At 45.7% G+C, this 25191-nt stretch overlaps 1 protein-coding gene across 1 annotated transcript in view; it reads right to left on the bottom strand.

Moving 5' to 3' along the window:
* The window catches only part of LOC8040841, a gene marked incomplete at its 5' end in the record, with an annotated part of 148899 nt that extends 126327 nt beyond the window's left edge, over positions 1-22572 (bottom strand). The window contains 4 exon segments of the mRNA XM_040211286.2: positions 21160-21785; positions 21788-22027; positions 22030-22414; positions 22417-22572. Of these exon segments, the coding sequence (XP_040067220.2) occupies positions 21160-21785; positions 21788-22027; positions 22030-22414; positions 22417-22572 (1407 nt within the window).
* Between the last annotated feature and the right edge of the window lie 2619 nt (positions 22573-25191).

The raw sequence follows: 25191 nt of genomic DNA, 5'->3' as shown, positions 1-25191 counted from the left end.
AATTTCCGGGAAAAATCAGGGAATTGTCAGGGATATTGCCAAAAGACGAGCCAAGTCAGGGAAAATGAGCCGGGAACACCATCGACTGCCCTGAGCAAAGGCTTGAAGACTTCGGGGCGGAAAAATGGGCAATAAATTATTCTTAGAGTGGAGCTGCAGCTCTGCTCAGTGCTCACCCGATGTAGAGTGTGCTACCCGATGCAAAGGGAGCAGCCGACAAATTCAGTCCAAACATTACGTTACATTGGAATGGATTGGATTGGGGGTGCGACACTAGCCTAGATCCAGTTAAAGCTACTAGATTTAGTAAAAAAATGGGAAAGCCGCAGACTCTAATCCAATCCAAGCCTTAACCGAAGTATCCGAAAGTGTGCAACTGTCGGCCATGCTGTCGTTCGGACATTGACGTGTGTGGTTGAGTGTCAGGTTTTCATCATGTTTCTTGGGGCCTCTTCACTGACGATGTCGGCGACAAGAAAGTATTTGTTTAATCCGGACTCGACGAATCCGAATATTTTGGAACGTGTAAGTTGCATTAAGCACCCACTAAATTATCTTCTCAATGCTCAACGCCTCGTGTTGTAGTGGTCTTATATATTTAACCGCCTCTACAGTGGTCAGGGAATTTCACCTGAAATTATCAGGGAAAACGTGAAAAAGTCGGGGAATTAAAAAAAAATAATTTGCTAGACAACCTGATTTATATTAGACTGAAACAGGATTCTTTTGGATATGTGCAGGTATTCTTGGGAGCAAGTGGCTGCCAATCAGGAACAAGAGTTTGTTCTCGGCCACCAAAAGCAATTATTTTCAAGGTGAGCTATTGCCCGCCTTTATGAGTGTTGTGTTCCATTCTTTCTGGATCTCATTTTCTATGTGTAGTGGTCTTGCATTAGTCTTGATTAGTCTTGTTGTCTCTGCTACAACAAAAACCGAGTTCGACTAAGACCGGGTTCTTTCTGATACATGCAAGTCTTCGTAACAAGCACGAGCCACTCATGCCAGAGGTGTGCTCTTCGCCAATCATGGGCAAGTGCTTTCAAGGTGAGTGATTGATAACTGTTTGAGTTTTGTGTTTCATTCCTCACAGACACTTTACTTTCTGTCTTTGCACTGGTCTTGTGTCAGGCTTTTGTGTCTCTGTTCGGCCAAAGCATCTGTATTAGACTAAGACTGGGTTCTTTCGGATATGTGCAAGTTTTCTTGGCAGCAAGTGGCTGCCAGTCAAGAACACGAGTTTGTTCTCGGCCACAAAGAGCAAGTATTTTCAAGGCAAGCTATTGCACACCTATACGGGTATTGTGTTCCATTCCTCTTGGATGCCATTTCCTATGTCTGGTGGTCTTGCATTTGTATTTTGTTCTTTCTCTTACGAAATAACACCCGAGTTCAACTAATACCCAATTCACACGGCAGCGTAAAGGTATCATTGGCACAGGTACCTATATTAAAGGGAGCTGGAGATCGTAATCACACGGCACATAAAGGTCCCTTTCACTAAGGGAGGCTCTGTGTTAAACTGAGCTCGCCAAGCTTCCTTTACAGCTACAGCTACACCAACAAACTCAAAATAAAAATCACAGATATAAAAATATATCTTGTTTAATGCATTATAACGAAATGAATATATATAAGTGGCAAATTATGAAATTATTGTGAACACAAATGTGACGAAATAATACAGTGACGCATACTCCAGCGAGCAGGCACCAGAGAGATTTTTGAAGCCATTATTACCCTAAGCATGGGCGAGTGATGTGTTAGCTTTCCGTCTGTTTCATTAACAGAGGAGGAAATTGCCTTCTTACAATCTTTTTTGTGTGGGTAATTTTACGTGTCCCCCTCGAGCCCTCGGGCCTGTGGTCCCTCGTGCCTGTGTGGCCAACGCTCGAGCGGATTCCGTGTTCCGTGCCACTTTCTTTCCTCTTTCGTTAATACATGGGTTGTGAGTGTGCGCTTGTCTGTCGTCTACATGTTCCTCTTCTCCGTCCTTGTCCTTGTGTGCGCAGCTGTAACTATGTTCAAAATCTACCGACTTGCCCAACTGTCAAATCTACTAAGACCAGGTTAATCATAGCCACCGCAAGGGTGAAGCCAGACTAAGGTCGGGCTTCTGATATGCACAGCAACCTACAACAGAAGCCTGCGGTTGAACGAGGGGCAGTTTGCATTTCCGGCCAAAGTGGTGTTCTATGAACAAGATAAGCTAGTCTCTTGGTGAACCCTGCATGCTCATTATTTAAGAGGGAATGCCACTAAGTCACAAACTTATTTGAAATATCCGATATAAGTAGTGACTAGGTTTCCAAATACGTCAATTGGTGCAACATAATGATATTCATAATATTCACTGTGCAGTGACTGTATAACATACGCGCACATGCTCAGCTCAATTTAAAACTGTCAACTGTGCTGAGCGGGGACAAGTTTCTTTGTTTTGTTAATCGTCCAAGGCACGGTGTTTTACTGAAGATAAGCTATGGTCCCGTTACAAGTGTTCCGTGTTTTATTTGTCACAGACATTATTTGCCACATCAGGTTTTGTCTTGCTTCTTTTCTGCAATAACAAGTAAAACTGCATTTTAAATGGTAAGTGCAGGTTTCCTCAGACGAAAGCGTAGGCTGGGGCCCAGACAAGCTGTTCTTTTTTGAACCGGCCCAAGCACATTGCTTCATTGAAAGTGAGCTATGGCGTCCTACCAGCCTCACTCGTCACAGACATTATTCGCTGTATTAGATCTTTCTTTTCATCTGAAATGTCAATTGGTTTTAAACTAAATCTGTATTTTCCCTGGCAATTACAGGTTTTCTGCACGTGAAGCGCAAGATGCAGCGTAGACAATTTTCTTTGTTTTGTTAATCGCCCGAGGCCTAAGGCACGGTGTTATACTGGAGGTGAGCTACATTGGTCCCTTTAAAATTGGTCTCTGTCTTTTTTGTCACGAACATTACTTGCTGTATCAGATATTTTATGCCTCTCTCCTGCAATGTCAATTGGTTTTCAACTAGAACCGCATTTTCTGCGATAAGCGCAGGTTTCCTCAGAGGAAAGCACTAGGCGCCGAAATGTGCTGCCCTTTCCTTATGGTCTAGACCAGTTGCTTTCATCTAGGTGAGCTGGGCTCTCTTTGCAGATGGAGCAGCATAATTCATATTGTGTATATGTCAGGGCTACCTTGGTTTGTATCGTTTTGACAGCCTTCCGCTTAGCTTATGACTACATCCATATTTCTTTTGCATGTGCAGAGAGCGGTGAGATAGCCCTACACCTCGAAAGGAGCACCCATGAAGGAATTTCAGACTTAATAAGGAGCTACTACAATTTCACTCGTTTTTTGTAGTTTACAATGAGCTCGAAGGAAGCAGCTACAGAGCGCTAAGGCAAAATAGTCTACAGACAACCGACAAAACTATTTTGTGTTTTCGCTGCTGTCTATATTTTGGACCCTTTCTTAAGGGTGTTTACGTTGTGAGAATTTGCTGCCGATATGACACTTTAATATGCTCCAGCCAGCTTGAGCTGCACTTTCAAAAAGCTCCAGGTTGCTATGGTCTGTTGCAACTCAAGAACAACAGGAGGAAGCCTCTAACACAGAGCCCGCCACCCTTTCAATATGAGCAGAGCGGAGGCTGGAGAGCAGGAGAGTGGGGAGGAGAAAACCAATCACGGCGCAATGGTGGTTTCCTTCTCTCCACTTACCTACTACTCTTGTCTTGCAATAGGCTTTAGCAGCTGACAGCTGTGTCTGCAGGTGCATCCCGTGAGAAACACTGTACCTAGCTGCTGTTTCGCTGCACGCTATTTCATTTATTTTAAAGTTTCTGTGCCAATTATTTCCTCTTCATTTTAGGCAAAGAAGCAGAGCTGCTCCAAAGTGCATAAATTCATTATTTCATTGCATTGCAATCCCCATAATATATAGCTCATACCTTCAGGTGCATCAAAGATGCTGAAGTTATACTTCCGAATATCATTGTACATAAACTTAACTAAGTGAAAAATGTTGGACAGCAGACCATGAGCTACTTCAGTACCTCAGCTAAAAAGAGATGTAAAAACAAATACTTCGTAAAAAAAACGATGAAACGCTTGGCAGCTCTATTAAGAGGGGTTGCCCATTAAAATAATGCGCCCCCATATTGTGAAACTATGCGAAAAAAGACGTCAATGCAACGGTACCTATTTTACCAAAGTACAGGGTCGCTCGTTAAAATTATGTGCGTGCGTAATTTTAACGGGCATCATTATATTTTGGAAAAATGTGTACCGTCGCATTAACGACTCCTTTCACATATCTTCAGAACATGGGGCTCGTTATTTTAATGGGCATCCCCTCTTAATAGAGCTGCCAAGCATTTTCTCGTTTTTTCTACGAAAGATTTTTTAGAGTGTACAGCATCAAAAGAAAGACCTATCCACAGTAACAAGAAACTACTTCGTTAATTTTTAACTAAAGTATGGATGTTCCTTTTGTACCTTAGTGACGATTCCCGTTCCTAGTTACACCTCGAGCCAGCAACGATATTCAGTTATTTTTTTTTTCTTATCAGCAACCTGTATGCTTGTCTGGTCAGGCTATAGAGGTGGAGCTGTCGTAACTTAAAGGGGAGCTTAAGCGGTTTGACAACTGAGTAAAAACGCTTAAATCGTCTTTCCATGGCCTCCCGGATTACGAGTATCAAACTAAAATATCAAGTTTCTTTTTCTTTTTTTTAAGTAAGTTGCACGGAGGGCACACAAAATCATTTTCAATGTACCGCTGGAGCTCTTCCTTTCCGGAGCGTTACGTCATATACAGAGTTTTCGGAATCTCCGCTCGCGCGCATCTTCAGTGCGTATCCAAGCTATGCACGCGTACTCTCGCTATTGCCTAAGCAATAAAAAAAAAAGAAAAAAGGAAACGACATGACTAGTGCCAGTGCGGGGGAACATACCTGGCAAGCTTGCAATAGCACGCGCTGCCCACACGACCGACACGCGCCTGTCGACCGAAAGATCCTTTCACGACGTAAGAACTGGACGGAGGTGTTTCGTGTTTTCTCCCGTTTCGTGACATCTTCGGGGAAAAGGAAGGTGATATTCACGCGGGGTAAAAGTACGTTAGGATTCACCTCTTACCCGTTTTTTCTGAAGAACCGCTGAAGCTTCCCTTTATGTAGGGAGTCTAGATTAGAGAGTGCTTCCAATTACTCGATCGGAGTTCACGCGGTTAGTGGGCCGCGTTGGTCATAATAGCTGGGAGGATGTTACAAACGTGGTGATCGACTGCCAGCGTCTCTCCGCCTCTCCGCCTGCATTTCTTGTCGCCAGGCGACGACGTGTCCCATGGGCCCTTGAAACCAATCTCAGAAAGAGGCTTCCGCCATTAAAGAACAAATTCTCTCCGTCGTTTCAGTTTCTTCTTTCTTTTTTAATCTAGAATCTCTAGACTCAAGCGCCGATAAGGGCTTCGCTACTGGCAAACAGACGGGGTTTCTTCGGGAAGCCCCAGAGCGCCGCCGTGTTGAGATGTCGTTGGGACGGGCTTCGGACACAGGATTGTAAGACGTCTGTGTCTGTCTAGAAAAGTGGAAATAACTTCAGCGTAGGTTAGTTTAAGTAAAAACTAAAAAATACAAACCCCAAAAGATCGCATTGACATCTGGACCCCCGGCAATTAACTGTACCAAAATTATCGGCCCATGGGAAAATACGGACTTAAAACATATCGTCTTTGAAACGCTTCAAAGGTACTTCCAATATACTGCGGTTGAAGATTAAATATGAGTGCGTGCATGCGTGTGACTAACCTGCTTGCGTGTGGGTGGGTTACTACTATTCTCAATTTATGTATTTCCCTCTACATGTCCCTACAAAGCAGCCGGCATGAAAAGTAACTCCAGCTCATATATACATCGTGCAGTTATGTTTTCATCTGCTTAGGAAGTGCGCAAGCAAAGAGTATAGCTTGGAGCAAGTTTGGCAATCCAGGGGGGTTCTTTTCCAAGAAACGAGTTACAGGATTAAGGTATATTGCCTTATCCCTACGTAGCCATAAAATGCTAAACTTCGACTTTTCACTGGTTTGTCACAGCAGTGGAAAAGTGCCGTACATGCGAGCCAAAGATGCGATGTGAAAAACCGAAGAAGCAGCAGTGCAGCCTAACTGGGGGCCAAAGTTTCCCGGGACAACAGGAAAGTGAAACCTACCGCAGTCGCTTGTTTGGCGAATTAGAAGCAAGATATTCAGACTACGGCATAGAAATATCAAGTTGGGTTCTACTTTGGGTTCCTATTGATTTTCAAGATCTTAAATTCCCGAAGAAAAAACTAGACGTGGGTATATTTAGGCGTCCGTGCGTCCGACCGTCTACATGAAAGAATGGTCGGCGACGATATGAGCTGGTCCAGCCGAACGCCAGGAAAAATGACAAAAATGTCGCATGGCGTGCCTCCGACATGTTGCGCTACAAAAACGGCTGCCACATTGCAACAGTAAAAAATTCTGCAATTCATTCCAACGTTTTGACGTAGAACAATGGTTTTCTCCGCGCTTGGAAGAGGGTGCAAAGTTGGGAAATCGATGTCACGAAAACTTGGTCACGGAAATGACGTCGCTGAGATAACACCGGAGCGCCGACCGAATTACATCGCCGCGCACCCCGACGACGCGCCTCTTGCTGCGAAGTCCTGCACAGAGCGCACGCGCGTCCTTTCTTTTATGCTGGCTTGGTCGTTTGCTTGAGTCAAAGGGGCACTCCGGCGATTTCGTTATAGTCCCCGATCTGCTTTAAAATTTGCTAAACACACACACAAACATCGCTGAAATAGTAACCCAAATATTTGTCCAAAATATGTTTTTCGCGAGAATATTGAACTTACAATTTCGGACCTCACTGTGTTTTTTAAAGTAAAAGTCTCTACAGGTAGCAATAAAAAAAGTGCCGTCAGCGGAAGTCAGGGGTTCACTCTTTGGACTGTAGACCACAGTGCTGTGCACTTTGTTCCCAACTGATTACAAGCAGTTTCTTGGTGTCGAGCGAATGCTTTGAAAGTTCGCTCCAGCACGCAGCAGCACGAAACAAACGCTCGGCATAGTGAGTTTTTACACTGCTCGCTCGACCTGCAAGCCTGCTTTCCACTGAAATCACGGTACTGAAAAACGCGGATATATTTGAATTTCGATTTAGGCATAATTTTTACTAGCCGATTTCACTGTAATGGCGAATTCCACTGGTCGTTTTGGAGCGCGCCTGGGTCGACCTTTCTGGAGCGAGCCTATTTCGCTGGACCATCGAGATCCAGACGGACGTGTTCCACTGAAGAAAGGTAGAAAGCTCACTGGTCGTTTAAGATTAGCTCCCGCTCCAGATCTCAATCTGGATCCGAGAAAAGTCGCTCCTCTGATTTCGGCGGATTCAACCGGAAGCCAGCCGAGCCAGCCCTCGGCGCACACATGTGTCTTGCTTTCTCGCGGGGCATCTCGCGTGATCTCGCCAATCTCGCCTTAGAATTCGTAACGGCCGCTTGCTTATCCCTCGTACAGTTGCCCAGAGAGCTCGACAGCCGGTTCGTTTTCCAGGAAGGAGAAGAGAAGATTTTGCAGCGCTACGGGCATTGCGGCAATCTTTGCTACAAGCTCCTGAGCCATTCCTGCCGCTCGAGCGTCGAACACGTGTTAGCGCCGCGATTGCGAAAACGTCTTCGAAACGACCGCGGCGGCCGCGGAAAGGGGATTCCCGGGCAGGTGAATGGACTGGAAGGCATTTGCCGATCCCGGAGCAGTGGTCATGTTCCACTGGGGATCCGTAGGCGGCGCGACCCCGTTTGGATCGTGTGCTGCATTCCGGATCTGGTCAACTGATCCCGGCGCGCTCCAAAACGCCACTCAAGCAGCCGCGACTGCTATATCTTCGCTTGTAGGCCTCCTGCGTTATCCAGAAGGTGCTGCGAAAAAGGACTTGTTAGGACTGTCACACATGAAAAAGCGTGCCTGCTCTGGTGCGGAACGCCATAACGAGAAAAATACAAACAAAGCGAAAATGCTTCAGCCTTCGAAGCACAAGTTAAAGCTAACACGATACTAGCCCGCGCGTGAACCAATAAACGTCGTTACACGCGTTACAAGAAGAAGGGGGGGGGGGGGGGACATGTTCTGACTGCACAACCCAGAAATAAGTGACGCGTACCCTAGCGGTGGTGGCTTAAGTCAAGAAATTTCGATAGTCTTGCAGCTTTGAATTTAGTCTATTTCGGACTTGGTTTTCCGTTCTTCAGCACTACACTGAAAGAGACAAGTTAAGCAAACACACCACAAGTAGTGCGAGGGCCAATCAGGTGAGCTTTGTGGGCACCCTGGCGGCTCCCCAGCCCAGTTGCTCGACTACGTGGCACAGGAGGCGAACGTTTCCTCGCGGCGGCGGAGTCAAGCCGGACATGCGCACATCGTTCGCGCAGCCTTAATGAGGGGGGTCAGGGGCGGCGCACAGGAGTCACTGCCCGGACTCAATCGCCGCCGATAGCGACGTTAATATATTGATCGTCCCGTCCTTGTCTATTAAGTGTACTTCATTGTCCTTTAAACAGCTGGCTCCGTGTTATTCGTCCGGGAAGGGTATGCAGCAAGGCAAACAGACCACAGCTTGTACTACCCAAAATGAGGGCACCACAGTTTGTTTAAAGATTCAGCGCAGGAAGTCTATTGGACAGGGGACCCGTGAGCTCAGCGAGCGCTCACGGCTCCCGCACTTCCTGTCGACTGCACGAGAGGACGCCACTAAAGCATGGGCTGTAGTAGCGCACGCTTAGTACTGCATTTGATACGCTACCGACATTGTCGTCGCAAACCGCAAACCCAGAGCGAAGAACAACCGGCGACGCGCGGAGCTGCAACTGAGCACGCCCGCATTCCACCGCGCCGCGGCTCAACACCTTTCTAGATTACAAAGCCGTAGTGCTGAATGAGATGGCGTCATCAGCGAAGGCCAACGCAGAGCACAGATTGGACACAACGATTGAGTCCCCGTTTGGCTCAAACTTGACTCGAAGCCGAATGCTGACTCAGCACTCGTTTCCAATCTGTGTCCAGCGTTGACCTTCTCTGAAGAAGCCATCTGATTCAGCACTACGGCTATGTCATCTAGGCGTTGCGCGGGTCTCCCTTATCTCTAGCTAGGCGCTCGCTGTGCGCTTGATATTGACGAAAACGATCCATACAAAAATGGTCTAGGGTCGGCTATAGAAAATCCTTTGTATGGCCGGCTATAGAAAATTGCCCCAATTATCTATATCCGCTTCTATGGCTGTCTATAGCTTTTTCTATGTTCTCCTCTATGGCTCTCAATAGCTTTTTTTTTAACAGAAAGCTAGATAACTTTGTATGGTTTAGTCGGTGGGTCTCTTTAGAAAGGACGCTTTAACCGCCTACGGCTTTTCTTTTGGTTCCTTTAGCCCTCTATAGCTTCTTGTATGATCCTCTATAAAAATCTCTATGGCTTACTCTAAAGATCTCTTTAGACACCATGTTTTAGCTGCCTATAACATTTCCTATGGTTTCTTTAGCCGCCTATTGCTCTCTGTGTGGCCCGCTATACCCCATTCTACAGTTAGTCCTATGGTTCTCTATACCCATCGTGCTATAGCGGCCTGTAACACTTCCTTTGTATCCTCTAGCCGCCTATAGTTTCTTGTATGGTCTGCTATAGAAACCTCTATGGCCTACTCTATGGATCTTTTTCGACACCGTGCTATAGCAGCCTATGACATTTCCTATAGCGTCTTTAGCCGCCTTTTGCTTTCTGTATGGTCCGCTATACCCCACTCTATAGAACGTCCTATGGTTCTCTATATTGATCGTGCTATAGCTGCCTATGACATTTCCAATGGTTTCTTCAGCCGCCTATAGCTTCTTGCGTGGTCTGCTATAGAGAACTCTAAGGCTTACTCTATGGATCTTTTTAGGCACCGTTCTATAGTGGCCTATGGCTTTTTCTATTGCTTCTTTAGTCGCCTATTGTTATATTTATGGTTTGCTATAGGTTCTTTTTTGAAGCTAGCCCTATGGGTTTCTTTACCAGCGTGTTTTAGCTGCCTGTAATTTTTCTTTTTACTGCAGTCGTATGGAATGTGAAACAAATTATTTGCTGCCACTACATCTTAAACAAACCAAAAAACAACAACTTCTATTTCGATATAAAAGAAGGTTGAACATCTCAAGCGCTTTTCAGACTTGTCAAACTTTTAAAGCCATTTAAAACATAAAGCAAACCCTTCAACAACAAAAAAGCGCACTCACCCAGGTGTTTGCAAAAAGGGCAAGTAAACAGACACAAGAAAGTGTTTCCAAATCTCCTAGAAGTTTATTACAGGCAGCCCATTCTGTAGGCAAGTACAAACTAACCATACTGTAATATGTGAAGAGGTACTAATAAGCTGTTATACAACTAAAAAGATTGCGAGCCAAACCAGAATCAAAGGTAATTCGTGGGTAGTGTCCAGTCTCTCGACAGCCGGCCGAATTTGTTTTCCGAAATTCTTCTTGCGGTCGCCACTCATTGGCGGTGCAATCAGTTCATCGAACGACGTTTCATGAACACATGATGTTTATGAAGAGCTCAAAATAGGTTATTTTTCTTTTTTTTTTTTTGTAATGAATTGCTGCCGACTCGCCAAGATGTGGCGTGAAAGGGCGGGCTAAATCGTTGCGAACGCTCGTCAGGGATACAGGCGCGACGAAATTTCCCTGCAGCGTGCAATTCACGTAACGAGTGACGATGAAACATTAGTGTCGACTAAACATCTGTCCAGGCAACGGGAATCCACGAAAAGGTGTTCTTGAGACGTGTTTTCACAAAACGCAGGGAGAATAAGAAAGTCAGTATTCGACCTTCAGTTTTCACGTTATTTAATACAGCTAATGGCAGGCGACTGTGGTAGACTTTTGGGGAAAGACAGGAGATAGACACTCTCGAACGGTCAATTGTCGACGAGTAGGTTGCACCGCACTTACGTTGAAAATACCGGACTTGAAAGATCCAATCCGAGATATATGTTTACACGGGCACTGCAGAACAACCACTCAAACACAAAAACGAGAAGGAAGGGAGCCGTGAAGATTCACCAAGATGTAGCACAAGCTGCCATTTGCCGAACCGAACACTGAACGCATCACAAGAGTGTCTTGGGTTTTGAAGAAATCGCTTGTCGCCGACATAGGGGTAGGACATTTTGATCGAGATAACATTTACCTTAGAAGCGAACTCCACAGCAGCCCCGCGGGCCGCACGACACGCGATACTAGGTCCGCAAGCACGCATTTCGGGATTGGCAACGGCTAATGCGTGATACGTCAAACCACGTGATCAAGCTCTTTCCGTTACATGCGCCCAGAGAGCGGAGTAAAGCGATAAAAAGTCAATGCTATATTGGTCCGGCGATTGAACACCTTCTACAACGCTTTCAACTTGGGGAGAAACAGAAAAAAAGAGAAGGGGTTGAAAAGCAGAGCTCCCAAAACGCCAGAACGGGGGTGCGATCAAAAAGACTGATCTTCAGGGGCATACCAACAAGGAACACAAGTAGAGGATGTGTCACTGTAATTTATCGAAAGTTCAAACCAAGGTTGATAGCGCAGTGGATTCCATGTGTGACCTTCGGCTTCAGGGACGTGCCGTGCTCTGCGTTATCACCAGCTTCGAGAATGTAGTCACGTGGCTCTAACCGGAGAAACGATCGGCCTAAAACACGCATAGCGTCTACTCTGCTATTGATATCGAGTGAACAGGACAGCTCTCTGAAGGTCACCCAAATCTGCACTCCCCAGAAGTGACCCGAAACGGGGCAAGTTTGAAGATATCATGTTTCACGCGGTGTAACCCACCTATACTTTAAAATGAAGAATTAGCGGTGAATAGTTTTGCGCACGATGGCCAGAAATATATATATATTACTATGAAATTTAGAATTATGTAGACACTGTTAGGTTCGCATTTTTATATATCTATATTGGGAATATTTGCATCGTTGTGGCATTTCCGATTGCATGGTTTAAGAAATTTTTGCCGTATAACCTTTTTTATTCGTGATTTCAGTGTATAGCACTGTCATCATTTACAATCTCTGCGCACCACGATGACACACGCTGGGACTTGGTGCTCCAAAAAACTCCAACGACCTTAATGTCTCATAATTAAAAAGAGAACAATTAGCAACAGCGCTTGCTGATTTGTGGAATTCACCGCACAGAGAAATAATAGAACCTACTTAGGGTAGCGCGTGGCTAACAATATTAATCTTTTTTTTTACCTTGTTAACTTGTGACTTTGTGTATATTTCGCCCTTAGCGACGCGGTCGTCGACAGATATCACGCCGCTGCTTACGTTCCTGCTGGGGTAAGCTTTCCTGTTGTCACGATGCTCTATTGCGTTATAGACACGTCTAATTCACCTTCATGGAGAGAGCTGTGTGAAATGCCAGTGCACATGCCAATTGTTTTGTCAGAGCAACAACGCAGCAATCGTGAAGCGAGAGACGATTGCGTCTCAATCTGTCTGTCCGCGTCCGCTCTGTTAAAATGTGAGCGTTGGGCTCTCGAGCAGCTTTAGCTTGCTGATGATGCAGGGCGCTGCTCTGTCGTTGGTAATCTTTGCCCTGCGAACGACGGTGAAAACGTTCCATTGCTCGGCGTACCCTAGGCAGTAGCGCCTGTCGGAGACCACCCGCGCAGCATCGCAACCTTTCTCGCGCCTACTGGCAGTCTGCGAGGGCCGCCGATTCATCGTAACTACTTGAATGTCAACATTTTATGAACCCCCGCGAACATGAAACCCCGCGAACATGATCCCCGTGACGACGAACCGCCGGCGCTCGCAGACGAAGGTTCCGATGCTGGGCGAACGGTTGTTGAAGGACACTGCCTAGGGTGCGCCGGGCGCTGAGACGGGTTCGCAGCCATTTGAAGAGCAAAGGATTTGCGACGACAAATTAGCGTCTTGCATCTTCGGCAAGCTAACGCTACCAAGCTCACATTTCCAAAGAGCGAGCGCGGCTGGCCAGACCAAGGCGTAGTCGGCTTTCACGTCGTGATTGCTACGCCGTTGCTGTGCCTACACTGATGACATATGCACCGGCATTCAAAATAGCCCTCTCGAGACTTCATTCGAGTCCATTAGACGACTTCATAGCACGATAGACTGTAGTGACAAGAGAAGAGCTCACCTCTGTAGTGGCGTAAGGAGCGGCTTTATGTTCGTTGACGCCGCGTCGAGGGCGAGGAAATATACAAAAAAAAACGATATATAGATATTTAACACAGCAGGCAGAGAGAACTACAAACATGGCAGGGACACACACAAAGTAGAAGGCGCGCTACGAAATGCATATACTTACAGAATACACTGGAAAAGACAGAGATACTTAAAGTTTAAAAAAAACGAAAGATTGAGTTGACGTCAACCCGAAGTAAGGCAGTGCGAAGGGAAAGCAGCCGGCAAAACTGCAATAGTCCTATAGGCAGCTAAGGACGCTTTTGTGATCGCGGGCATATAGCCGCGCGACGCAAGCCCCGTTAACCGGGCTAAAAAAAATTCACGCCCCGAGCGAGCGCATGAATGACTCTCTTCCTCTTTCGTACCTCTGCAGTCTGCAGTGCAAAAAATGTCGCGGGTCTGTAGCCTAAGCAATATAAAACACCACTGAGCCGGTTGAAAAGAATTGGATGGTCGTGAGTTGAGAGATCGAGAAATGTACAGTGTACTCAACTGTTAAACATAACGCGAAAGCGGTGGCCGGAGAGACTGCATGCGCTATCTACCAGCTCACTCTGGAAGCTTATGCCGCTGCTGTTTGCTGGAGTTACACTCCCAGCTCCTAAACAATCACCGCTACGTGACTCGGCGATAAAAAAAAAAAAAACGCTTTTGAATTTTGTTTGGTTGTTGTTTAAAGAAGGTGGCCTTTATCAGAGAAACTGCAAGATCACCGAGATATGGTAGCCCGGCATGGGGAATGCGTAGTTGTGACTAAACAGACTGGAAAAAACAACAAAACAAACAAGTAAAAATTTAAAGCGTGGGTGATAAAGAAAGGAACGAGGAGGTCGTGCGATAATTGTATCGGGGGGTGGCGACAATTCCAAGAAGAGCCGGCTTATTCTCTTCCGCATCGTTGATTTAATCGCTAGACAACTCTGGTATCAGCTTCGGCCACTGCTCCCGCGTTATGTTTAACAGTTGAGCACACTGTACATCCCTCTACAGCACGCTAAAGCACATTGAAGGTCGGAACCTATAGCTATGGCGACATAAAGCATTATAGGTCGGCTAAAAAAAATTCAATGGTCGCGAGTGTGTAAATTTAGGGACATACACCACTCTATAGTCGGTTAAAGCACATCTAATGGTGGCGAATCTATAGCATTAAGGACATACGTTTCTCTATAGATCGCTGAGAAATATTGAATAGTCGCGAGTATATAGCTGCATAGCCATTAATTGTTATATAGCAAGGTATAGAAATTGGAAGGGTAAAGATTCTATAACTTTGAAGACAAATTTTTCTATAGGGGGCTATAGCGTGTTTTATGATTTCTTATAGCTGATCATAGAGGGCGATAGAAGGGGAAAGTTCACCATAGGATGTTCCATAGACGTCCATAGACCATTTTCGTATGGAGAAAGGGCTCGTTTTGACGAAATCCCGGTGGTGTCAGTCAGGATATCAGAGCAGGGGAGAGGAAGATTTTGACGCGTGCTGACGTCAGCGCATCGAACCAATGGGAACGTCAGACGCGTCAACCTCTCTCCCCGTCGCTGACAAACAAAAGACACCACCGCTGTTTCGTCGAAGCAAGCGCTCCAATGCCATCGCATTATAACAATCGCACGCAATCCCCTGTTCGAATGTCTGCCCACTGTTGGCAGCGCTAAAATCCCTCCATATTGGTGGACTAAAGCAGCAGCGTCACTGCACACTTTATACGTTGGTTTAGATTAAAATGCAAAACACACCCAAAGAAAAAAAAAGTGATGAGAGCAGACAAGTTACACTTTCGACGTCGTTTGATTGGCTCGTCGGCTCCTTGTGTTTGCCGCGCTCTGACGTTGGCTATCTTATGGAATGACTTGCACGTTCCACCATGTCAGTTGTTCCGCCTTTGTCTGGTTTCGAACTTCTAATGATCGACGTGTTGCTTTCCTTATATGCACCTCGGAGACGACGGCGCCTGGAGCTGCACCTTTGCAGTCCGCGCCACAGACTTTCGCTTCTTGCGCACCCGACATCGTCATACGGCAGCAGCCCGTGGACGTTTCTTGAGCTGCGGCCGTCGTTCTACGGACATTTATGCGGCATAGTAAACCTATGCACCTACCAGTGTTTTGAGCAGGCTGATTTTTCTGGCGCTCCCTGTTTTTATGCCGCACCTGCCCGAACGCCGCTGGACCAATTCATACTGCCACCTCTTGCACGTAGAAGAGCTGATTCAGTAATGCCACAGTTTGGATGCTGAGGCTAAAAGGATGAAATAAAGAGCACAATTGATTCTCAAACACGACGGACGGAGGACATCGGAACTTCAATATTTAGTGTCGTGCGAGAGGTTTATATTATTTTTATTGCTATATTCTTTGTCTCCGCTGGGATTAGGCTATGGCGAAAGGGTTTAGATGTCACCGCCATAGTAAAGGATGTAAACCATTTTTCAATGCAGCGCAAGTGCCAACTGCAGATGCGAAGAAAACGGTCACGAAGACGGATTTACGTAAAAGAATTCCAATGGCAAGCGGTTTCAATTTCGCGCCCCGCCTCGAAGCCCCGTGATTCACTCTTTGTTGGGAGCCGTTTCGTGTTTGTTGTTTTTGCTTGAACAGCCCTTTGTGACAGTTTTCTCAAATACCATGTATGCCAATACTGGCTTATATAATAAGCCAGTTTTGCGCAACTTTTTTCTCGACCCCAGAGCGCTAGCGAAGATAAAGTAGCGCAATTCCTACTCTCCTTGTGTTTTCATCCTTTCCATCGAGGGCAATCCTCCTTGCCCTTCTACCTCGCCACGCCCTCCGCCGCCTTGCCTGAGCGTGCCAAAAGACGCGCGTGGGCGTGCGCCTGCTTGCAGAGCCGTGCCTTTTTGCTATTGCCTACAGCGAACTACAGATTTTTTTTCTCCAAATATAAAGACAGTATTGCTTTTTTGACGCCAAGGAACTAAGACTTGCGCACATTTATTACAGTTATAAAGCACTGGAAGACGTCTTGCTCGGCAAATGTAATAACGCGGCCAGAGTTGGAATCTTTCGGGTGTGAAGACAATCTTTCTCCAATTTCACTGAGAGCAGATGATTAACCAATAAATAAGCGACAATATAGTTTTGAGTATTTTGGGACATCGGTATGCACTGCAAAAATCTATTGCGTTTACCCGTTTATTGCAGGAAGAGCGGAGAGCACGCACATGATAGAAGGCACCTCTCGCATGCGTGTAAAAAGAGTTTCGTAGGCAAGGACTGTGTTGCTAGCGGGAGCTTGTGCCGTCGATTTGAGTATGAATTGAGAACGCGCCCGCAAGTCTCGTAATCCTTAGCGTACTCTCTACTAAAACGTTTTAGTATTTTGAACGAGGTGCATTCGCAAACTCGACATTACTCAAGTTAAGCAAATAAAAGAAACCAGAACTCGTGCAAAACCAGGATTTTTCGGTAATTTTCTTAGCATTACCGATTGTTTTACCAACGCAGCAGCTTGGTTTACCTCGTACACATTTTATAAACGTCGAATACTACCTGCAACTGCGCACACGCGCTCGGTAGAATATGCCACGTCTGCCATTTTAGCATATAACATATGCATGCATATAACTACCCATCAAATTCTCACTTGTGTCCCCTCAGTTAAAATTGAAAAAAAAAATAAAATAGCACGTGCTCGGTTGCCCTGCCAGCGCGTTTCTCATTAATTCCTTCTGTTAACATGGCACTTTTTCATTTTTGCTCCTGTTTTGAGATATTGTTTATACTTTCTCAAACGCAGGGTACCCGTATGAATTCACTTGCAAAGCGTATAAGCTTTGCCGCATACCCGCGGGCGTACATTACTGCGTGAGTTACAAATGAAGAGAGAGATATCCTTTAGCAAAACCTTCAAATGACAAGAACAATTTTTTTTGTCAGTAAATGATGTTTCATTAATCACAGAACACAAATCACATAAAGGGAAGAAAATAAGAAAATATGGTTATTGCTGCAAGGCAAAATTTTGAACATTTATCACCATCTAGAGAAGTCGCCTTTAAAAAAAAAAAAAAAAAAAAAAAAAACTTGCGTGTTCAACTGCAAAGACATCCGTAACAAAATAGCTACTTCATATTTCTCAGCATACACAAAAAAAAAAATTCCAAGCACAACAAAACAACATTTTTTGTCCAGGATGTCGTCACAGATAATACTGCTTTGCTGTGGCTGACTATCCAAAACAACCTTTTTATTGATCGCACAAATGAATACAAAAACAGCGGTACATGACGTGTTGAGCTGAAAACTTTGATGAATTAAAGTAAAACCAGGCCACACAACTAGCATGATTTGTAGAAAAGAAAATGCAAGTACGTCTTATTGATAGCAACCCCAGCCATGTATACTATGCTCTAAAGCCTATGCTGCAAGCTTTAATAAAAGAAACGCAGCAAAATTAACAGTTTATAATAAATAAAATATATGACTTACCATGAAACATTTTCTATGTCCTATTAACACTACAACCCTCTTTATTTTAGGGCCACCCCAGTCTCTCACGCATCGCTCTCAACTCAGCCGACTCAGTGCAAGCGAGCTAAGGGCGAGCGAGTCAGTTTCTCATCAAAGACGTGTTAAAGTTGTTCGTGCTGATAATTCAGTTCCATGTTTTTCTCGTCTCGTGATCGTATTAGGCGATCTTCATCGGCGAGACTCAAAGAGACATGGGATGCGATCCCGAGTGTTACAATGACTTACCTCGCCAAGTCTCCCTCGGAGGCAGTCGAAAAGTTTCCGACCAATCCAGTTGAGCCCATTGTCTTCGTCGCTAAATATTTTCTCTTTCCGTCGGGACGGCGAAAAAGCTTGTTCCCTATCACCAATGCTTGTTTGTACAATCCACTGCTCAGCATGATGGCATCGCGTTGCCGCCAAAATCGTGGAAAAAAAAAAACTTCGTCCGAGCCGCAAGCAACTGAGCCACCGATGCACCTCGACCAATGATGGCGTTGGTTTCTAGCAGACCGCCGAATCGCGCTGGATCAGGGGAAGGCAAGGGTCACACGTTGCGCACCTTCGAATTGAAGCGAGGGGAAAGAGAACATTTGAGAAGAAAATGGCTTGGGGAAGGATACATTTCTTTTCCCCATTTCAGCCAATGGTTTGCTCTACCTTTCAGTATATAGAACCTTAGGCGAAAGGTGATCGCAGCGTCCTTGGATAGCTAGGAGTCTCCGCTAGCAGTCGAATTCTCCACAACGCATTCGTTTTGCCTTTATCAGTGCCGGGTGACCAATCGAAAAAAAATTGTCGCGGGTATTCGCTACTTTGAATGCTAGAACATAGGTGTCACTTCACAAGTGAAGGACGTTTTCTTCTCGTGGGAATGATGATAGAGATCCCAGGGGCAATTTTGGGGCTCTCCTGAAGAAAATACACTATTACAACTTATGTAAGACAGGAAAACCACGAATGCATCTTCTCGCTGTTTTTTTTTTTTTTTTTTTTTAAAGGGCAATGTGCAAATATTTCAGAATATGGCAGCGTTCCGACTTCACTGTTCTCATGAATTAATAAGTTTTGTAGTTGCGATTCCCATTTCTTATGAATGTCTTGCTTTAAACCGTTCTGTCGAATAGGCGACCTTGCTAATCCCGTTAAGATCGTCTCTGGATGAAGACGCAAAAGCCCATTTCAAACCACGTGTGTTACGCGATGTCAGTATGCTTTGGCCGAAGTCGATTGTGCACATGCAAATCTGACGCTGTTACTGAAATTCATAGAAGAGGTTACAAAAAAAATCACACTTCTTGCGCGTGCAAAGGAAAGAAGAGGAGGGCGTCGCGGCACACATAAAGCTGATTTCGGTCACGTTATACACCGGTGCAGGAATTCCGATTGCTAGCGACGGGGGGGAGGGGGGTAACGGGGGCGGGGCGCCAGCTCCCGCGGTTGTCGCCGCGTGGGAAGTCAACCTCCACCTGGTTCTGGTGCGCCCTGCCAGCTCAATAGCTGCAACGGAGGCTATGACGAACTCTCAACCCTTCACCAGGGGGAAGGAGCCCTAGCTATAGAACTCCTCTCAAAAATGGAGGGCAGTCGCGTCCCCTAGCAATGAGAATTAGGGCTTTTTCCAAGGGGTGCCCTTTTGGTATGATAATGGTGACAACATGGTGGTGCCCCCACGAGGAAGAGTGGCAGAGCCAGCTCTTCCAATATTCACCGTGGGGACATGAAATATCACTGCGGCGGGACCGCCTGGTCCAGTTGTGGTTGCCTTGTGGTCTAGTCGACCCACTGTGCTACATACTCAAGCCCTCTTCATCCCGGATGGGGTCGGACGGGGCCGAGGTCTCGGGGTCCTCGGCCCACCGGGTCCTTCCTGGGTCGTTCGCTTGGCGGCGCCCAGCTTTATTTTTACACAGTTAGTCCCCATTTGGCTTTTTCCTGAAAATTCACACTACATTTCATTTAATTTGATTTATTTAACCCTTAAATGCCCACAGGGGGCTTTACATAGGGGGGGGGGGGGGGGGCAAATTTAAACACTCAAAATAACACACACAAAAAAAGGACTAGTATGTTTATGAACACATGCAATCAGGACGCTAGGTGCTGACTAGAGAGGAAATGGCAGATCTGAAGTTATTACATTCTGTGATACTCACAATAGGTTCCGGGAGGTTGTTCCAGTCAGTAATAGCCAATTGTAAGGGAGAACATTTGAATTTGAATAGGTTTGTCCTAGGCGTAGTCAGTTGAATTTTGAGTGTGTGGTCAGTGCGGGGGAGATGTGGGTGGCCGGAGGGCAGTATTCATCTTTTTTTTGAGGGAAAATTATAATATATTTTGTGCAGGTGGGTAAGACGCAATACGTTTCTTCTGTATTTTAAAAGAGGGAGATTTAATTTTGCTTCCTTTTTGGTAACACTTGTAGGCTGATAATTGTGGAGAATGAAACGTGTAGCCCGGTTCTGCACAGCTTCCAATTTTTCCTCCAGATACAACTGATGGGGGTTTCAGACAATGGATGCATACTCGAGTTGAGGACGGATGAGAGAATTGTATGCGATGAGCTTGTTTCTTGCGCTGCCTTATAGAGATGGCGCTTTAAAAATCCCAAACTTCTGTTTGCTTTCGCAGGATGTAGTTTATATGAGGCTCCCATTATAAATTATGGTTAAAGTTGATGCCAATATACTTGTAGGATGTTAAGGCTTCAATTGGTACGGTAGAAAGTGAATAGTCAATCTGAGTAATGTTTTTTTTTTTGTAGTAAAATTAATAAATTTTGTTTCGTCAACATTGATCTCCATTTGCCACTCTCGACACCATGGTTGAATTTGCAACAAGTCATTTTGCAAGAGGGTAAAGTCGGTTGCACTCATTATTTTTCTATAAATCACGCAGTCGTCCGCATATAATCTAATAGTGAAATTCAGAAGCTCCGGCAGATAATTTTTGTAAATTAGAAACAACAATGGACCCAGCACGATTCCCTGCAGTACTCCAGATTTAACAAGCTTTTGTGACGAGCATTTGCCTATAACAACGTTATGAGTTCTGTTTGAAAGGAAATTTTCAATCCAGTTTATAACGGACGTTTCTACTTTAAGTGCTTTTAATTTTTGGATAAGACGGCAATGTGGGACTTTATCGAACGCCTTTTTAAAATCAATGAAGATAGCATGAGTTTCATGTTGTTTATGTAGGTTACGGTGGATGTCCGTTAAAAATTCAAAAAGCTGAGATTCACAGGAGTGCGACCGCCGGAAACCGTGCTGGTTTGTAAAGAGTATATTGTTTACACATAAATAATTTAGTGCATTTGAATAAACGACATGTTCTATCAATTTACTTACAACAGAGGTTAGAGATATGGGTCTAAAATTGGTAGGGTCATCTTTTGCGCCATGTTTAAAAATCGGGAGAACCATTGCAGATTTCCAGTCAGCCGGAACAACAACGAAGTCAAGGGATTTTTGAAATATGCGGGAAAAGAGTACACTAGATATGTCACTTGTAATCTATAGCAACTTTGTAGTTATAAGGTCAGGACCGGGAGCCGAGTTAGATGGTAGATTTGATATTCATTTTGAAATTCCGTCATTTGTCACAATGATCTCATCCATTTGGGTGGTTATAAGATATTCTGGGCAGTAAGAGGGTAATGGAAAAAATTCTTCAGTGAACACTTCACTAAAGAAAGTGCAAAACAGCTCACAAGTCTTTGCGGTTTGTAAACTTTTTCCAGAGGCGTCAATAAAGCTGACCGAGTCCTTTACCTGCTTTGGATTCACAGCGGACCAAAACTTTTTGGGGTTTGTTTTCAGTATATTCCAAAGATCATAATTAAAGAACTTATCTTTCGCTTTTTTTATTTTATATTTGCAAGTTAAATAACACTCCTTCTATTTTAACCAGGAAATAGCAGCCTGAGACGCCTTTGCGGCACGAAAAAGCCTATTATTTTTATTTACCAACCTCTTCAAACCTGTTGCAAACCACGGGTTCGAAAACGACGTGTGAATGGTTAGTTTCGGAATCCATTTGTCACACAACTCACGCAATTTACACTTAGAAAAAGCCAGTTTTCATTCAGAGACCTAGAGTCAAATTCATCTAAAAACCAAGCTGAAGATAGCGAAAAGTGTTGGTTAAAAGCGCCGAGGTTTGCCCTAGCGTAACTCGAAATAGCTTTTGCCCGAAGAGATTGCTCACATGATTGAATGAAAAGTTCAACATTAATCGATATGTGATCACTTATTGGTTCCATATACACAGTATTTGCAACTAGATCGGGTTTTAAAATAAAAAAAGGTCAAGCATCGCGTCACCACGACTGGGTTTAATAACAATTTGAGAAAGTGCAAAAGAGTATATAACGTCAACAAAATCGCGAGACTGTTTTGAAAGGTTCTGCCACGATTACCCCTTAATTTTAGGGTAATTGAAACCGCCAGAAATAACAAGCACATCATTTGGGTATAAACGAATAAGAGACTCCAGAAAATCATGAAGTAGCGGAGCAAAATCCATAACACTTGGGGGCTTAAAACAAGCCTCTACAATGATGAACATGGTAGGCATTTTTAATCTAACCCAAACGGCTTCAAAGGTTCGAACAGTATCAGAACGATCAATGCGCTATGTCTTTTTGACTGCAACAAGTACACCTCCTCCCTTTCGGCCTGCTCTGTCATCACAAAAAAAATAAAATGTGAGGGGTGTATGGTCAGTTCCGAGTTCGAGATATCATCTGTGAGCCAAGTTTCTGTTCAAATGATAACGTCGGCTGAGCATGACTGGACAGCCGAAAGAAGGTCGTCCTGCTTTGCATAAAAACTTCCAGTGTTGGCGACAAAAAAATTTAGATTTGAAACGGGGCGAGAGCAGCTTTCGGGGGAGGAGGAACGCGGTTGGTGACCGTGGGATTGGTACGCAGGTAGTGCTTTCACTGAGTTAGATTGTTAATCGTAAATGTACTTTAAATTTCCGATTCTCAACTTGTCATGCCGAAGCTTAAAATCTTGCCCCTCAGATTTTGCAAACGTCACAAGTTCTTTTCTTGCATTACGGACATCGATTGAATAATCATCACTTAACCGGAAACTAGTTCCCTTTAGTTTAAACACCCTTGACAAGATGAGCTGTTTTTCTTTGTAGGAGTTGAATTTTACAATGATAGGCCTCGGAGACGCCCGGTTTGCACGAAAAGAGCCAAGCCTGTGAGCACGCTCGATAGCAGCAGGGAGAATAGTGACGCCGAGCATTTCGTTGCAAAAGGCAATCACGCTTTCCTCAGATTTCGCCCATGTTTCACCGCGAACGTCAGGAAGGTTGATCGTACGATCCAATTAATTTTTATTAAATTTGCTTTAAGTCTGCAGTGCCTCTGGTGGGACCGGACGCAGGGGGAAGTAATTTTACAATTTTTTACAAGGAGCCCCGACCCCAAAAATATGTTAGCGACGGGACGACTAACGTCTTCAGCGCCTTCTACGATAAAGGCCGACACACGTTGGACCGTCTTGCAACTCCTTCTATTTTTCAAAATCCACTATCTTTTTAGGAATCACGCGACGCTACACCGGCTCTGTCTCTCTTCCTCCTGCTTTTACGTGGTTGTTTATTTTTTGCTTCTAGAGCGGAGCAAGGCCCGACCACACTAGCGTGAACGGCGCCGCCGGGCGGCGCCGCCAGGCGGCACCGCCCCCCGGCGTCCCAACGCGAGGAGTCCACATTGGCCTCCGTTTTGCAGGCGTCACGTGACAGCACTGAATCCTGCGATCGCGCCTCCCGTCGGATTTCCCGCTCTTTCGTCGTCTGCTCTTCGTTAGGTTCTTCCGTTCCGCACTCGCTGTCTAGACGGTAGGAGTTCATAATGACCTGGTGATCAGCGTGAATGTGATTATCCTAGCCTGCTCGCTGATCTTGCGACGTCGCCGCGCTCTGAAGGGAAGGAGGCGCAGGTTTAGGGTCCGGCCGAGTTGGTTCTACCGAAACACCGAAGGACAGGACAGGTCTGGCGCGCCGCCGGGGCTTTGCTGCCCCGGAGGCGCGCCAGAGATGAAGGCAACTCTCGAAAGTGTCACCAAAGCAACACGACACCCGTCACAACAGAGACGACATGTAACAAGTGCCACGGAGAAACTCACTTGTAATTCCGAATTCCTCTCCTATAATTTCCCAGCTGTTAGTTTCAAGGAACCGCTCCGTTGGGGAAGGCATCGGGGGGAAATAGGGGGAGCAGACTTTGGTGGCAGCGGCGGAGCGCATCACCCAAGGCCTTTCTGAGCATTCTTCTGTATTTCACAGGATTGAACCGCCGGTCTTGAGCTGTTCGGCCCGACCGTCGACAGGACTTCGGAGAGTGTGCCGCTGTCCCGAGGATTGACCTGCCCGTCTTGTGCTGTTCGGCCCGACTGTCCTCAGTACCTCGGAGATCCGTTCAGGATTGTAAATTTCGAGCCAATTTAAGTCCGCCAATCAGCGTGTACCGCCACTATCGCTCAAGATCAACGACATCGCTGGAGCGAGGGGCGTTTTCACTCACTTTGGTGGCAGCGGCGGAGCGCATCACCCACGGCCTTTCTGAGCATTCTTCTGTATTTCACAGGATTGAACCGCCGGTCTTGAGCTGTTCGGCCCGACCGTCGACAGCACTTCGGAGAGTGTGCCGCTGTCCCGAGGATTGACCTGCCCGTCTTGTGCTGTTCGGCCCGACTGTCCTCAGTACATCGGAGATCCGTTCAGGATTTTAAATTTCGAGCCAATTTAAGTCCGCCAATCAGCGTGTACCGCCACTATCGCTCAAGATCAACGACATCGCTGGAGCGAGGGGCGTTTTCACTCACTTTGGTGGCAGCGGCGGAGCGCATCACCCACGGCCTTTCTGAGCATTCTTCTGTATTTCACAGGTTGGTCACTTTCCTGTTTTAGATCCCCCTTGTAGTTAGCTCTGCTGCTGCTACCAAAGTTGTAACTGTTACGTTGCTGCTTGAGATGACCCGTTGCTATGCCTGTCGAATTGTGTTGCGGGACGACTCTCAGGTCCTTAACTGTGCTGAGTGTGAGTTTGCTTTTCATGTCGGAACTTGCTCTGGGGTAACTGATGCTGTCTTTAAAACAAAACGCGAGTCCTTCAAAAAGAACTGGAAGTGCGAGTCATGTCGGTGTGAGGTTGGTAAGAGCGCTACTGCTGGCCAGGGTCAGAGAGCTGAGGGTGACATGCTCAGGAGGCTGGTGGAGATTGACAGAAAGCTGAGTTTGCTTATTGAGCTGCCGGCCAAAGTCGATGGCCTTGAACGGTCTGTTCAATTTCTCTCAGATCAATTCGAATCCATACAGCGTCGCCTCGAAAATCACGACCAAGAAATTAAAGATGTCAAGCATAGAGTCGAAAAAATTGAAAAATCCGGCGGACCTCAGGCCCTTGCCCAGCTGCAGCTGGACGTTGATGCACTCGAGTGGCGTAGTAGGCGGCT

This window comes from Ixodes scapularis, unplaced genomic scaffold, assembly GCF_016920785.2.
Source record: "Ixodes scapularis isolate PalLabHiFi unplaced genomic scaffold, ASM1692078v2 PGA_scaffold4__175_contigs__length_147842914, whole genome shotgun sequence".
Lineage (NCBI taxonomy): Eukaryota > Metazoa > Arthropoda > Arachnida > Ixodida > Ixodidae > Ixodes > Ixodes scapularis.
This window is presented reverse-complemented; position numbering and strand designations above follow the sequence as displayed.